A 16,059-nucleotide genomic window follows, 5' to 3' on the forward strand; every position below is an offset into this window, starting at 1 on the left:
TTAGAAATGTATTATTATTAAGGTTTCATATCAAGCAAACTTTTTAAGTCACTCTGCTAAAATTAAATTGTAACTTGTATTATGTTTTATGAAATGAGTTATATTTTTCACAATTTTTATTTGAATTGATCTGATTGATTTTCAGCCAACAAAACAACCCACACGGATGCACAACTAACAGCAGGTTCTTTTATTTCTATAATACATTTATTATACACAGTAAAATGACAGTGTTACATACATGTCAAACACACAACTTCAGCCTGGTCAAAAATGTCAAACTTATTGCTTGCACTTATTATGAACAACATTGGCTGTCTATTTGCTCCACTGTATAACTAAGGTTCTGTTATGACAGACCATTATTGTTTAAAACCTACTCTGAATGCAGAATAAAGCACACAAGGAAACTTATAATTGAAACACAGCTTCTGTTGGTCTGAGTTCAACATCTAAAAACTTCCAATTGGTTTCAATATCTGATGTAAAAAAAATATTCAGAAAGCTTCAAGAGTTAAAGGTTCATTATTGGGCAGTTTTCCGAGTAAAACAATAAATCCATGAAAACAAAAACAAATCACTTGTTTCCTCTTCGACTCTTCTTGTGACTCTTTTTTGAACTCCTGTGCCAAAAGAAAAATAGTGGAATAATAGAAGAATAATGGTATTGGTTAGCAGATCCATTTATACTGCACAATCTAGAACCCTAGGAAACTATTTAACCACATGAACCCTATAACGTCCCTATTCTGGGCATGTCATAATAGTGAACATTCTGCAAAAATAGCAGATCAAAAGGAGGGCACCAAGCATAGACCCCTGGAGGGATCCCGCTCAACGAAGTATATACAGTTTAAGTGGTTAATGAATGGTGTACATACCAACTTTGCCATATGCAATCATTCAAGTAAAGTTAAAAATAAAAATGATATTATTAGACCCGCTCCTTCAGGCTGAACCACTCACCTCTCTGGGGGCTTGGGAGTGACTACGATGCCTGAGACTTCTGTGATGACCTGGTGAAATAAACGTTACTTTAGAATAGTGGTGCACATATCTGTCTAATCAAGCTCCATGTAACTAATGTTTACTAAAAACATAAAAACAAAAAGAGTTTAACAGGAACAATCACACGTAAATATTGCTTGCAACATAACTTTAATTTCTTAAGTCTTTGTTATTTAAGCAATATTACACGAGAGGGTGTGCTTTACCGTCATTATTGGCACGCCTGTGATGCGGTCAGGAACGAGGCGAAGCCGAGTTCCGCCGCGATCACAGAAGTGCCAATAATGTAAGGTAAAGCACACCCTCGAGTGTAATATTGCGATTATACAACAGTTACCAACAAAACACATCCAAATGTATTCATATTGTGGAGCAATTCATAATAAAAAAGTTTCGCTATTATCCGTTTCCCTGTAAAGAGAAGAGTTTTTCACTGAGACATTAAATAGTCCCTGTAGCAGCACTATGAGCCTGAGGCACCGTCTCATCAACACAGCCGAGATATCAATGCTTGCGCAGTGGAATTAATTCCAGTAGGCTATATGCTCCGTCGTACGACCGTGTCACGTGGCCAAAATAACTGATCTACAAGCTGACAACGCATCGCGATGGCGACGTGTTGTGAACTTGTAGATCGGCTATTTTCGCCGTGCGATACCTTCGTACGATAAAGTATAACATACACTGGACTGTTAACGAAATGGGAGTAATTTTACTTTAACACAGGAGGATATTTATAACCTTCAAACCATTGATCAACCGTAAGTCCACCAAATAAGTCAAAATTAACAACATAGTCCATTTTGCATAGCTGTTTGTTCTCCGGTGGCGGCGGTGGGTCAGGCTACTGTCTGTTTGTTTTCCTACCGTGGGACAGCGTGACTTCACAGCACAGCTGTGCGATATATGGTCTAATCAGGTGCGGACTGCAGTGCGGAGTGATTTATTTAATGTGATTAGGCCCGTGCTATGATGCTGGTTTGAAGCACGGCTAGAAAGCTATTTCAGCCAATCAGATTGCTTGGTCGGAACTACCTGTTGTATAATGAGCAGCAGTGCAACCCCAAATGTTGCCATGTGTGTAGAGTGTAGGTGCACAACATCTGTGTCTGGCCTTGTCATTTCACTGTCTTTTTGGAGTTTAACTAAGGCTACTCTATCTAGCCTACAAATGTGCGATTATGAGAGTTTATGTGAACATATTACTCAATATTAAATGATTGTCATATTATACACTGAATTACATAAATGGAGGCTATCTTGCATTACAGTTTACTATTCAAATACACACATTTTCCAAAATATGCAATTTATGCAACAAGGTCAGAATCAATCAATTATTTTTATGTAAGCCTGATGTCTAATAACATGCTTAGATCAGGTCAAGACCATACTCTTACAGAGACCCAATATTTCCCCCATGAGCAAGCACTATAAATATTGCTTGCAACATGACTTTATGTTCTTAAGTCTTTGTTATTGTGCAGTGCAACACCTCACAGAACAGAGCTTCCCGCCATGCAGGACCTCTACACCCAGCAGAGAAGAGTGATCAGTGAAGGCCCTCATCATCATCATCATCATCATCAGAGATCCCAGCAGTGAACTGTTGAACGCTTTTGAAGAAGCTCAAAGTACAAGCATTTCACTGCCTACAAATGTTGCTACGAGCTGTGTTGCATGTGTACTGTATGTGACAGTGAACCATGAACCTTGAGATGTGAACTGGCTAAAGGAGCTGGCCTCTATCTATCCTAACTGATAAGAAGTACAATCCTTAATCATATTGCTCAAACATCTCAGACAAGTTAACAATCTGTTTGGATCTTGATTAGGTCAAGTTTTCATCATGTTCCAAGTAAGAATTTCAAAAGATAAACCGAGTGATTTTTGAGTGTATCATTAAAAATGTAAAGCTGAATAGAGGTGATGCCCCTCAAAACCAAATCTCCTTACAATGAACATGCCAGAATTATGTTCATAAAAAAAAAAAAGTAAGAACTTTTTATTGGAGTAAGATGTATAATGTTAATGTAAAATGTATACATCATACATAGCTGTCTAAATATGTCAGAAACAGCAAAAATAGATAATATGTAAAAAAAAAGAAAATCAGATTTCCCTGATTTGATAGGTTTCATTTGAGTAGAAACTCCAGAGTTGGAGCCAAGTTCGTATAATCCTCAGAATAGAAAGTGTCCCCATGAGCTAAGTCTGATCCTCCACCTACACAAGATGTGACAGAATCAAAAGCACAAAGGAATTTTATGTGAATAAAAGAGAGGGCAATACTCTGAATGTTGTTGTTTTTTTTTCGCTTTTGAGATCAACATTTTTATTTGGCAGTGTTTTTTGTGTGCTCTCAATCATAAATGTTTTGTTTGTTACTTGAGAGACTATTTGAATTTGACATGTAGGCCTATAAAAACATATGTGAGGCACCCTCATGATAATGTGTGTGTGTGTGTGTGTGTGTGTGTGTGTGTGTGTGTGTGTGTGTGTGTGTGTGTGTGTGTGTGTGTGTGTGTGTGTGCGTGCGTGCGTGCGTGCATGCTCGCGTGCGTGGGTGTGTATATATGTGTGTGTGTGTGTGTGTGTGTGTGTGTGTGTGTGTGTGTGTGTGTGTGTGTGTGTGTGTGTGTGTGTGTGTGCGCGTGTGTGTGTACATTTACAATAACAACTCCATAATGAGAAAACGGTCAATGACAGACTATTGTGGTCATGTGGGTAAAATGTATAAAGAAACAGAAAGTATCTATATCTACAAAGAGAGCAAAACCATGTGTCCTGTGTGAACCTTTCCACCGTGTATATTCTCGGACTAATCGGGTATATGCAGGTTAGATTCACTGTGCAGCAGCAAACTCATCTCAACAGGTTATGGGCCCAGTGAAACGAAAGTTAAATCTCAACAGGAAAAAATCTAATTCCATACTTTATCGCACCATATAAGTTAAACATGAACTTTTAAGGTGCCACTCCCAGACCGGGGCAAAGTTACAAAAGACGTTTAGGAGTCCTACTCAAGAGATTACGGCATTGTCAAGAAGTACTAACACACACTACAATGAGGTAAGCACTAAAGAATTATCTATCTGTATTTGTTTTTTAAAAAGAAAACAATAATGACAAGTGGTCTATCTATGATATTTCTCACAAATAATAACACCACAAATCTAATGTCAGTGTTTTATTTGACTTTTATCATCAACCAGTCAAACAACATTAAGGACCCAGCTGGAGGCACTGGAGTGTCACTTCACATGGGGGATAGACTACAGCAGATCCAAACTATTGCTTCTCCGAGATAACCTAGAGGACATTGGCACTGAAGTGGGATACCAATGGCTGGGTCACATCTATAACCTGCAGGCATACATTCACTACCAATTAGGCTCTCAAGATGAGACCCTGGGTTCCACTACACATGACGCTTTGTGCTGCTTCAGCAAGGCAGCCGAGGCCTTTCGCCAGATTAGAAACACCGTTTCAGATGAGGGCCCCTGGCTACTGGTGAACTACAGCAACATGGCTTGGCTGCACTTCCACCTTGAAGAACAATCAAAAAGCCAGGAATATGTGTCAAAGGTAGAGGATCTGCTACAGGAATATCCATCCCCAGATGAGCTCCATGCAGAGGTCTATGCTGAAAAGGCCTGGACCCTGATGCAGTTCAGCCTAGAGAGAAAGCAGAAAGCTATAGAATATTTCCAGAAAGCTATCAGTATGGAACCTGACAGAGTGGAGTGGCACACTAGCCAGGCCTTGGCATTAGCGTCCACTGCACTTCACTACACTGCACTGCACTACACTCCTATTCAGGAAGCTGAGATCTTGAAGAAATTGAAAACTGCAAAGGAAAATGATTCAACAAATTTGTATTTGGTTGCGATCTATCTTGACAGACTTGCGAATACAGGAAAAGTGATTGAAAATGAAGCACGTGAGCTGGCTCGGAGAGTCTTGAAAAAGCCTGTGAGCAGCTACAGTGGTATCAGACCATTACTGAGACTTTATAGAAAGCAGGGACTTTTCGATGAAGCTATTGACTTGGCAGAAGAGGCTCTGGAAAGGCATCCCCATGGGCCAAGAGATAACCGCTATCTGAAAAGCTGTCTCGCTACATGCTACAAATGGAAAATCTTTTCAGACAGGGACAATCTCCTGCAGAAAAGTCTTACTGATCGGGCCATCGGTCTCTTTGAGGACGTTATCTCCCTTTACCCCCATTCTTCACTTGCAGCAAACGTAGCCCTTGCTGGTGTTTTTGCAGAGTCAACTCACAAGGCAAAATCTGACGTGATATATAATAAACTGCTTGAAGTCAGTAGGTCGGTCGAAAGTAACCTAGAACCGAAAGAGTTACAGATGCTTTACAACAGGTATGCAAAATACTTAAATTATCATGTAAAAGACCGCTACATGTCAATAGAGTATCACATGAAGGCAGCAGAAATACCACAACCATCCGAATTTCGTCACAATAGTATAACGATTTTGAGGCAAATTCAAAATAGGGGGATGAACAGCAGGTGTCCAGAAATAGAAGATTTCTTGGCTACACTGCAAGAGGAGCCTGACATGCCTTAAACATTTCACATCTGTAATAACTGTATAAATAAGTTCTACCTAATCAAATATGTACACCTAATGTTTTTGCATTTGTAATTGTTGACTATTTAGATAATTAGATACTAGTTAGATGGTATAAATCTTTATTGATCCCTGTAATTTGGTATTTTGCGAACCCCCATCTGAAATAGTGCCAGGGATACGGATACAAGATTTGTGTCGGTTGCGGTGCAATGCGTTTTGAGTTTGTAGATTGTCTATTTTCAAGTTAGTTAAACTAAAAGTGATTTTGATTCAATAATTACTAATTTTGCTGGGGAATAGGACCCCTTGGAACCCCCTCAAGGACCCCTGGGGGTCCCCAGACCTCACTTTGAGAATCACTGGGCAAGAGCATCAGGCCTGGAACAATAGCCCAAAAATTAAGCACTATCCTAAATCATGCCAACAATGCTTAAACATCTCAGACAGGTTAACTCTTTGGATACATGTCCAAAATATGCCAAGTATTCACCATGTCTCAATTAAAATGTCAAAAGATAACCCTAGTAATACAACTTTGTAGGACTCCTATTTTCGAGTGTATCATTAAAAATGTCACGCTGAATAGCTGTGATGCTCCTCCAAACCAAATATCCTTTCAATGAGCATGCCAGAATTGTTCATGAATAAAACAATGTAAGGAAGGTTCTATTGCTGTAAAATAAAACGTATAATTCATAGGCTATCGCTGTCAAATGATGTCAGTGTCAGCAACATGGATTAAAAAAATTATGAGTTTCTTATTCTTTTTTTTACAGGTTTTCCTGGGTACATTTTAGTATAAACTCCCAAATAGGAACCAAAAGTTCATAATCCTTCAATAGAAAGTGTCCCTATAGATGGGTTTCCGCGCGACGTCATCACAGAGCAGAGTGCGCAATCTGCGCATGCGCGGGGGAGAACGAACCGGAAGCGCCATTCACTCTATTGTTATTTTCGGGATTTAGATAGGCATAATGCTGCTATTATAGGCATAATAGGCATAATGCTGCTATTATATACAAACAGATCCAACTTCCGACAAATCATTTTTATTGAGTAAAGAAGATATTACAAACTGCATAATTTAATCTACTTTCATTAAACCTGGTGAAGACCATTTATTTTCTGAATGTACAATGGCCAGAGCTGCTGCAGGTAATAGCGCCCTCTACAGGCTCATCCCGCCACTGCGCGCGCATCATCCTCTCATGTTTACAAACAGGAAACCCATCTATGAGCTAAGTGTGTGATATAGGCCTAAGGAATCTTTATGTGGAATTACATTTGTGACAATACAATAAAAATTACATGTACGTGTGTGTGTGTGTGTGTGTGTGTGTGTGTGTGTGTGTGTGTGTGTGTGTGTGTGTGTGTGTGTGTGTGTGTGTGTGTGTGTGTGTGTGTGTGTGTGTGTGTGTGTGTCACACAAGATGTGACGGAATCAAAAGCTCAAAGAACTTTATTTGGATCAAGACTGCAATAAAATAAATACTTTTTTTCTATAGCAAAATCGCTTATTTTTTTCTTTTGAAATATCAACATTTTTATTTGTGTTTGTTATTTTTTCTTTGCTCTCAAATAAATGCTTTGTCTGTTGCATGCAAGAACACAAATTAATGGACAAAACAATGTAAGGAAAATATATGCCACGGACCCCCATAAGAGAAGATCTTTTAAGGCTCTAGTGGTGATTCTCAACCATTTTAATTTCAAGGACCCCCAGTTTGACATGCATTAGGCTACGGACCCCCATTTAATGGCATTTCTATCTCTGGGACACCAATTTATATTGTAAAATCAATGTTAATTTAACTCAGAGAGTATACAAATGGAACCGAGTGGACCCGTTAGGGTCCATTTGTACACTTTCTGAGTTACAGACCCATAAGGGTCCATTTGGTTCCTAACTATCTATCATTTAGCTGGGGAGTGGGGACCCCCTGGAACTCCCTCAAGGACCCATGGAGGTCCCTGGACCCCACTTTGAGAACCACTGACATAGATAACATACAAATAATAGTTTTTCTTCTACAGATTCCCAAGTCCTTGAGTTTTGATAGGCTTTGTTTGTTCCAGAGACACTATTTCCTGAGAATAGAAAGTGTCCCAGTGCCAGTAAGTGTTACATAAATTAGCTACTTGGACTGGACAATGGGGGCCAAATGGCCAATAAAATCCCACCTATGCAATTTGACAGAATCAAAACCAAAAAGCAAAAAACAGTGGTGTAAAGTAACTAAGTACACTTACTCAAGTACTGTACTTATGTAAAATTTTGAGGTATTTTTTACTTTACTGGAGTATTTCCAATTTTCAGTACTTTTACTTCTACTCCTCTATACATCTCAGAGGCAAATATTACACTTTTACTCTGCTAAAATTATTTGGACATTTTAGTTACTAGTTACTTTGTAGATTTAGATTATTATTACAAAACGTACATTACCCACTTCAGCCCTAGCCCTATATACATTTCGGCCATTTAAAAATAGCAATTAAGGCATTGTGAGCTTGTAGATCTGCATTTTCAAAAGATTTGTATACATTTGAAAACTTGTGAAATGGGACATTCTGCTTAGTACTTTCTACTTTTGGTGTACTTTAAGTACATTTTGATGCCAATACTTCCTACTTTTACTCAAGTCAATTTTGAATAGGACTTTTACTTGTAACACAGTATATACATTGCTGATACTTTTACTTAAGTAAAGAATGTGAGTACTTTTTTCCACCACTGCCAAAAAGTCCTCATATAAATGCAATGGTTTGAACAGCAGCAAAGCAAATACAAACGGAGAGGGCACTGACTGAGCAAGCTAGCAGCAGAATTATGAACATGTTGGATATTTATTGAGTTTATTATTATCTTACCTTTTTGATTTTGAGATCAATAATTTCATTTTATTACATTTGCTCTCAATAATAAGTGTTTTGTTTGTTAGGCTATTGGAGAGGTTCCGTTTGAATTAATAGCTTACTTTTATTGCACCACAGAACTTTTGATGTGCCACCACCACCACCACACCTAGCCATGGTTCACATGACGCTCGTCTGTCACAAGCGTCATTCATGGAACCACTTGTTCCTGGTTTGAGAATGTTTTACATTTACAACCGGTACATCTATATTAACGTTCAGATTGCAAATATAAAGTGCTGAGCCCACGGCCACGGATATAACAAGTTAAAGCGCCCATGTCTAAGTATCTTCCGTATTGTTCAATAAAAAGCATTTCAATCCGATCGGCAGCCATTTTTTTAAAAACAATGTATCAGAGTGCAATACACCTCCCAACCAATAGGGGCGCGTAGATCAAAACATATGGGAAAAAATGGAATAAATCGGATTAAAATGCTTTTTATTGAACAATACAGAAGACACGGGTACTTAAACCTAGGCGCTTTAACTTGTTACATTTGTGGCTTTGGGGTAAGCACTTTATATTTGAAATTTGAACGTGTATGTAGATGTACCGGTTGTAAATGTAAAACATTCTCAAACCAGGAACAAGTGGTTCCATGACTGTCATGATACGATAGTGATGTTTCAGGGCTACCACCACACCAAGCCCTTGAGTTTTGATAGGTTCCAGTCCTAAGACACTATTTACTGAGAATAGAAAGTGTCCCAGTGTCAAGTGAGTGTTACATAAGTTAAGCCTACTTAATCAGACTCAGAAAATGGGGGCCAATAAAATCCCACCTACGCAATTTGACAGAATCGAAACCAAAAAGCAGTGGCGTAAAGTAACTAAGTACATTTTACTCAAGTAGGCTACTGTAATTAAGTACAATTTTAGTATTTAGTATTTTTTACTTTACTGGAGTATTTCCAATTTTCAGTTGCCTACTTTTACTTCTACTCCGCTATACATCTCAGAGGCAAATATTATACTTTTACTCCACTACAATTATTTGAAAACTAGAGGTTACGTAGGTAACCCCAGTTTTGTTAGTTCCGTAGTAAGATGCTTACTTATGGGATATCATCGCGCTCTAGCGATGTACAGAGCACAACACATGAACTCCCGGCTACAATATTCTATTGGTTAGGGTCATGAGACGCGAAACCGGAAACCGGTTAGGGTATAAATACCTTCGCGTCACAGGGAACTGTGCCCTCTAAATTACTAAAGATCTTCCACTTAAGCGTTCAAGTGTTTCTAGCCATTGTCTATCACCTCAGTAGTTCTCCCCGAACGCCGCAGAAGACAAGCTCTTCTAAACAACACCTCCAGCCATCAATACCACATCGGAGGTCGCTCATAGTAAAATTATTCCAACACATTGACACCGTTTCAGTCTTAGCTGTTTCATGCATTTAATCGTTCTATGCATTTAAGCGTTCCATGCTTTAAGCGTTCCATGCATTTAAGCGTTCCATGCATTTAATTGTTCCATGCATTTAATTTGTTACGTGCATTAACTGCATTTAATCGTTCTATGCATTTAATTGTTCCATGCATCTAATTGTTCTATGCATTCTCCCCCCCCCTTCCCTTCCCCTCACGCCGGCCGACGCACGCCTCATGCGCCGGCCCACCTCCAACCCCCAACCCCCTCCCCCGCACGGCAGCCATTGCGGCGCATTTTGCCTTCCGCCCACCGTCCAGTTCCCCCCGCTCCCTCACCAGCACGCTGGCAGGTGCTTCAACGCACCTCGCCCTCCTCCTCCCCCCCCCCCCCCCGCTCTCCTCAGGGGGACCAGCGCGGACAACGAACGTTTGCTTCCCCCAGCCGTGCCAAGGAGAACAACAGGACAGCGGACCCGCTACACCTCCCCGCCAACAACCCACCACCTCTCGCCAAGGAGCGTTGGCAACCGGCGGCCGTCCGCAGGCGCAAGCCCTGCGCCACTCCCCCCCCCCCCTGCACGGCAGCCATCGCGGCACATTACGCCTCCTCCTCACTTTCCTCCCCCCTCTCCCTCACCAGCACGCCGGCGAGTGGTGCAGCAGCGCACCCCGCCCTCCTCCCTCTCATTCCCCCCCGCTCCCACCCCCCCCCCCCCGCTCCCAGCCTCCCCCCCTCCCTTGCACGGCAGCCATTGCGGCGCATTTTGCCTTCGCTGGCGGGTGCTTCAACGCACCTTGCCCACCTCCTACCCCCCCGCACGGCGGCCATTGCGGCACATTTTCACCTTCGACATCTCGTCATTCCTCCGTCCTCTCACTCGGACCTTCGTCACCCAACATTCCAACCTTCGTGCAGCTCACCTCCCGCCACCTAAGCCATTACCGATTCCATTGGCAGTTCCTCAATTTTCTGCGACAGTCATCAATCAAACCTGCCGATCCAATACCTAACTGACCAGCCATGTCACTCCCGTTCCGGCCTTCCGTTCACCACCGAGCCCGGTTCCATCGCCACCCGCTTCTGGTTCCACCTTCACCTCCGCCAAATCCTCTCCCTTTCCGGCCTTCCACCTCAGCTTTACTCCGGCCACTCATTCCGGATCGGCGCCGCCTCCACCGCATCCAGACTCGGCCCGTAAGACCACGTCGTCCGCATCCTCGGTCGATGGTCCTCGGAAGCTTACCACTCCTACAGAAGAACAAACGTCCAAGACCCGCGCAACTCCCATCTCCACCTGGGGCGACCGTAACTGGCATGTTGTTTCCTAGCCTGTCCGCCCTGGAGGTTGCTATTAGCTATTATCAAACATTACTTCTAGCTGTCTTGTCCTCACCTGATGCAATCATGTACAGTACCTTGTACAGTACAATACCATAAAATCTCCTGCAACATATTAATGAGCATGTCATCCCGACACTTTACGAGTCACCAAAATTATTCATACCAATTTGAATTCAAAGATTAGATTGTGAATATTTAGTATGTTTTTACATTGTCATGAAAAAATAATATAGACTTGTATTATTCAAAATAAATACAATTAAATAACGGACGAACGGGCCACGGACATAGACAAGTGGTTAGGGTAGTTACACATTCAGATTGAATAATAAACGGGCCCCTTTTGATATGAAAATAACCCACGGGAAAAGTGAAGGTAGGCTATGCCACTGCACCTATGCAGACACCAGATGCAGTGTTGTCCTCGCGATTTCAGAATGTTGTTTTATGCCTATGAAAACAGCTTGTAAATCAACACAATTAGTTGATAGTAAGGCTAGTAAGACTGTCAAATTATCAGATTTTCAATAATAATAGACCAGGATTGAAAAATATGTGATTTGACCAATATTACAACTATTTCATTATGTTGTAGTTTTCAGTGGCAAAGTATTCTGTCTGTGGGATTTATGTTAGTTGAAATAAGGTTATATTCTGGGCCAGATCTGACTAGTTATGATTTGACTTGATCTGGCCTCGATCGGTCTCTGATTCATCCAGGACGTCCATTTTCGTGGTCAGGAATGATGGTTGAAATCAGGTGATATTCTGGGCCAGATCTGACTAGTCTTGGTTTGACTGGATCTAGCCCCAATCGAGACGTCACTGATTCGTCCGGGTCCTGACTGTGCTTGCTGGGGCAGCAAAGCTAATACAAACGGAGAGGGCACTGTTGAGCAAGCTATAGCACCGGAGTTATGAACAAGTTGGATATTTATTGTTTTGTTTGTCAGGCTATTGGAGTGGTTCCGTTTGATTTTATAGCTTACTTTTATTGCACCACATAAAACTGCATTCAATTACAATCCTGGCATGCCCTTCATTAATCACTCATCATGTACATATCCTTTTTGTCTCCTTGTTCCAGTGTTCCATTGGCATTTTATCCTTGAAGTTTCTGTGAGAAGCATTTAACATGTAATTATTATGTTTAATAAATCAAAACAAATCAAGTGTAGCATGTAGGGTGTGTCTTTTTCCATTTTACATGTGCATGCCTTGGACTTTCTCATCAACAGAGAATACCTGATCACCTTAATGGAATCCACTTGCTACCGTACCTTACCAAACCAAATGATTTAGCTGGTAGAACTTGATCTCCTTCTGTCCTCAAGTAACACTGTCTTTTGAAAAGCCAGTAATCTCTATATTAGCCATATGATGTATAATACGCACCCACAAATACTACAATGCAACATATAATACAAAATAAGGCTGGCCGTAACACCATGCATCAAAAAAAGAGTCTCACAGGAACAATCACACGCTTCCTTACTGACATCAACATACTGGGTGTTGTTTTGAAATCATATAATGAGGAGAGTGTCATGTACTTTAAGTTCAAACCAAGGGAGTAATTTGTGTTTTGGTCAGGTGGAAACCTTGTATGTCCATTAAGCTTAACTTTTCAGATAAAAGAAGAACCTGCGTTCCAATCGATCCAATGTAGTTATTTAGTCACAGCTCTTGTTGATACTTCTCATTAGTTAGGTAGGACATTAGGACAGTAGGACATTTATTTTTGAAAATGCATAAAAAGTTGAAATATGGAGCTACTAGCGTTCTGCCCGACAGCAATGATGGAGATTGATTGTAGATGATAGTAGTTAGGGGGTGGGTGGGTGTCGCTGTAAGGGTGGCATTTCTTCCTCTGATAGGTTTTGTTTGTTCCATAGACACTATTTCCTGAGAATAGAAAATGCCAAGTGTTACATAAGGTAGGGTAGGCTAGTTTAATTGGCCAATAGGACCGATATAGCTAGCTAAACCCCACCCACAATATGTGACAGAAACAAAAACCTAAAAGTCCTCATATGAATGCAATGCTTTGATTTTGCACCACAAGGAACTTTTAATGTGCCACATCCAGACCAGAGCAAATTACAAAACCTTTTGCGAGCTATCAACACACACGGCGTCAACAACAACTGCCAACAGAAATACAATGAGGTAAGGTATTATAGCACTAGAGGATTCTATTGCATAATAATCTGTATGAGCAACTGACTTAAGGGGAAATAAATATATACAGTAGCCTATGCTCATACATACATACACACACACATATACTTGTGTAGAGAGAGAGAGAGAGAGAGAGAGAGAGAGAGAGAGAGAGAGAGAGAGAGAGAGACTATTACTTCTTCATGAAAATAATAATGCAAGTATTCATATGGAATAAATTACAAAAGTGTTTTATTTGACTTTTATCATCAACCAGTCAAACAACATTAAGGACCCAGCTGGAGGCACTGGAGTGTCACTTCACATGGGGGATAGACTACAGCAGATACAAACTATTGTGTCTCCGAGATAACCTAGAGGACATTGGCACTGAAGTGGGATTCCAATGGCTGGGTCACATCTATAACCTGCAGGCATACATTCACTACCAATTAGGCTCTCAAGATGAAACCCTGGGTTCCACTACACATGACGCTTTGTGCTGCTTCAGCAAGGCAGCCGAAGCCTTTCTCAAGATTAGAAACACCGTTTCAGATGAGGGTCCCTGGCTGCTGGTGAACTACAGCAACATGGCTTGGCTGCACTTCCACCTTGGAGAACAAGCAAAAAGCCAGGAATATGTGGCAAAGGTAGAGGCTCTGCTTCAGAAATATCCATCCCCAGATGAGCTCCATGCAGAGGTCTATGCTGAAAAGGCCTGGACCCTGATGCAGTTCAGCAAAGAGAGAAAGCTGAAAGCTATAGAATATTTCCAGAACGCTATCAGTATGGAACCTGACAGAGTGGAGTGGCGCAGTAGCCATGCCTTGGCCATAGCGGACGCTTCCAGGGACTACTGTACACCAATTCAGGAAGCTGAGCTCTTAAAGAAATTGAATGCTGCAAAGGAGAATGATCCAGAAGATTTGCATGTGGCTGCGATCTACCTTAAAACACTTGCTAATACAGGCAAAGTGATTGAAGATGAAGCACGTGAGCTGGCTCGGAGAGTCTTGCAAAAGCCTGTGAGCAGCTACAGTGGTATCAGACCATTACTGAGACTTTACAGAATGCATCTATCTTTAGATGAGGCCATTGACTTGGCTAAAGAGGCTCTGGAAAGGCATCCCCATTCGCCAAATAATAACCGCTATCTGAAAAAGATTCTAGCATCATGCTTCGTATGGAAGATCTTTTCAGCCAGGGGCAATTGCCTGGACCAAAGTCTTACTGATCAGGCCATCAGTCTCTTTGAGGAACTCCCTTTACCCACATTCTTCTCTTAAATTAAATATAGGCCTTGCCAGTGTTTATGCAGCGTCAATTCAGTACAAGGCAAAAGCTGACGTGATATATAACAACATGCTATTAAGTAGGCATAACCTAGAGCCAAAAGATTTACAGGGGCTTTACAACATGTATGCGAAACACTTACATTTCCGTGTAGGAGACCAAAGCATGTCAATAGACTATCACATAATGGCAGCAGAAATACCTCTACCCTCCAGATTTCGTGGCAATAGTATCAACACTTTGAGGCAAATTCAAAGTAGGGGGAGGGACAAAAGGTGTCCAGAAATACAGGATTTCTTGGCTACACTTCAAGAGGAGCCTGACACCATAGCTGCGGGAACTAGGGGTGCTGGGGGTGCGGCCGCCCCCCTCTTCCACAGGTACCCCCCCACACCCCTCGGGCAGGAGGTTGAGGACGTTGAGATTGAACTCCGCCCCGCCTGGTCAAAAGTAGTTCCTGCAGCTATGCCTTCCACACCTTAAAAAAATTAACATAAATAGTTAAAGCACTACCCTAAAACACTCAAATATACACTAAGTTCTGTGTTTGTAGCTACTTGTTGACAATTTAGATAGTATATTATCTAGATATAAGATGAGATACACCTTTATTGGTCCCTGGAGGGAAATTCAGCTGTCATGTCAGTGACAGCAAGTAAGGTTGAAACACAGGAGAAGCACATTTAAAAGTGAAAAAAGAAAGAAAGAAAAGCTGAAGATTCTGCATGGCACTAACATGCAATGAATTAATATGGACAGTCTATCAACAATGAATTTATGAATATATCAGTGTATGTTGTTGTTCAGATGCTATGTAGGCTGTTATGATGCATGTATTTTAGTAGTTATTTTGAAAAAGATTTAGATTGAGATAGTTGCTAGGTTTCATATTATGCTAATCTATGTTCTTTGCAGCATAACATAGTTTTTTTATTTACTCAAACACTTGCCGCTGTTGATTGACTAGGGTTCATGCCGCTTACTCTGATCTTACACTTTTTAATTCACTCTAAGCACCCCAGGTACTCTTGGAATCGTACCTGGGGCAACCAGGGCCTCTGGCTCCCTAGGCGGGCTCACTAACCACTCAGCTATGGCCGCCCCAATTTTCAAACGTATAAAAATCTTTTGAAAATAGCAGATCTACAAGCTCACAATGTGTTGCTATTTTTAAATGGCCGAAATGTATATAGGGCTGAAGTGGGTAATGTATGTTTTGTAATAATAATCTAAATCTACAAAGTAACTATAGTTACTAAAATGTCCAAATAATTGTAGCGGAGTAAAAGTGTAATATTTGCCTCTGAAATGTATGGCGGAGTAGAAGTAAAAGTACTGAAAATTGGAAATACTCCAGTAAAGTAAT

At 41.1% G+C, this 16,059-nt stretch overlaps 3 protein-coding genes across 3 annotated transcripts in view; 2 read left to right on the forward strand and 1 right to left on the reverse strand.

Moving 5' to 3' along the window:
* The window catches only part of pomgnt1 (protein O-linked mannose N-acetylglucosaminyltransferase 1 (beta 1,2-)), a 172,388-nt gene that overhangs the window by 21,656 nt on the left and 134,673 nt on the right, over window positions 1–16,059 (reverse strand). The gene's annotated exons all lie outside the window — the stretch shown is intronic.
* Window positions 4,076–11,227, forward strand: LOC308086867 (interferon-induced protein with tetratricopeptide repeats 3-like; the record flags this gene model as incomplete). Its single annotated transcript, XM_080430511.1, has 4 exons — window positions 4,076–4,080; window positions 4,224–5,217; window positions 10,303–10,421; window positions 11,035–11,227. 4 exons carry the CDS (start codon window positions 4,076–4,078, stop codon window positions 11,225–11,227), a joined length of 1,311 nt encoding a protein of 436 aa, XP_080286637.1.
* On the forward strand, window positions 13,405–14,686 carry LOC308086868 (interferon-induced protein with tetratricopeptide repeats 2-like; the record flags this gene model as incomplete). Its single annotated transcript, XM_080430512.1, has 2 exons — window positions 13,405–13,409; window positions 13,678–14,686. 2 exons carry the CDS (start codon window positions 13,405–13,407, stop codon window positions 14,684–14,686), a joined length of 1,014 nt encoding a protein of 337 aa, XP_080286638.1.

Source organism: Gymnoscopelus braueri (assembly GCF_963280865.1).
Source record: "Gymnoscopelus braueri genome assembly, chromosome: 6".
NCBI lineage: Eukaryota > Metazoa > Chordata > Actinopteri > Myctophiformes > Myctophidae > Gymnoscopelus > Gymnoscopelus braueri.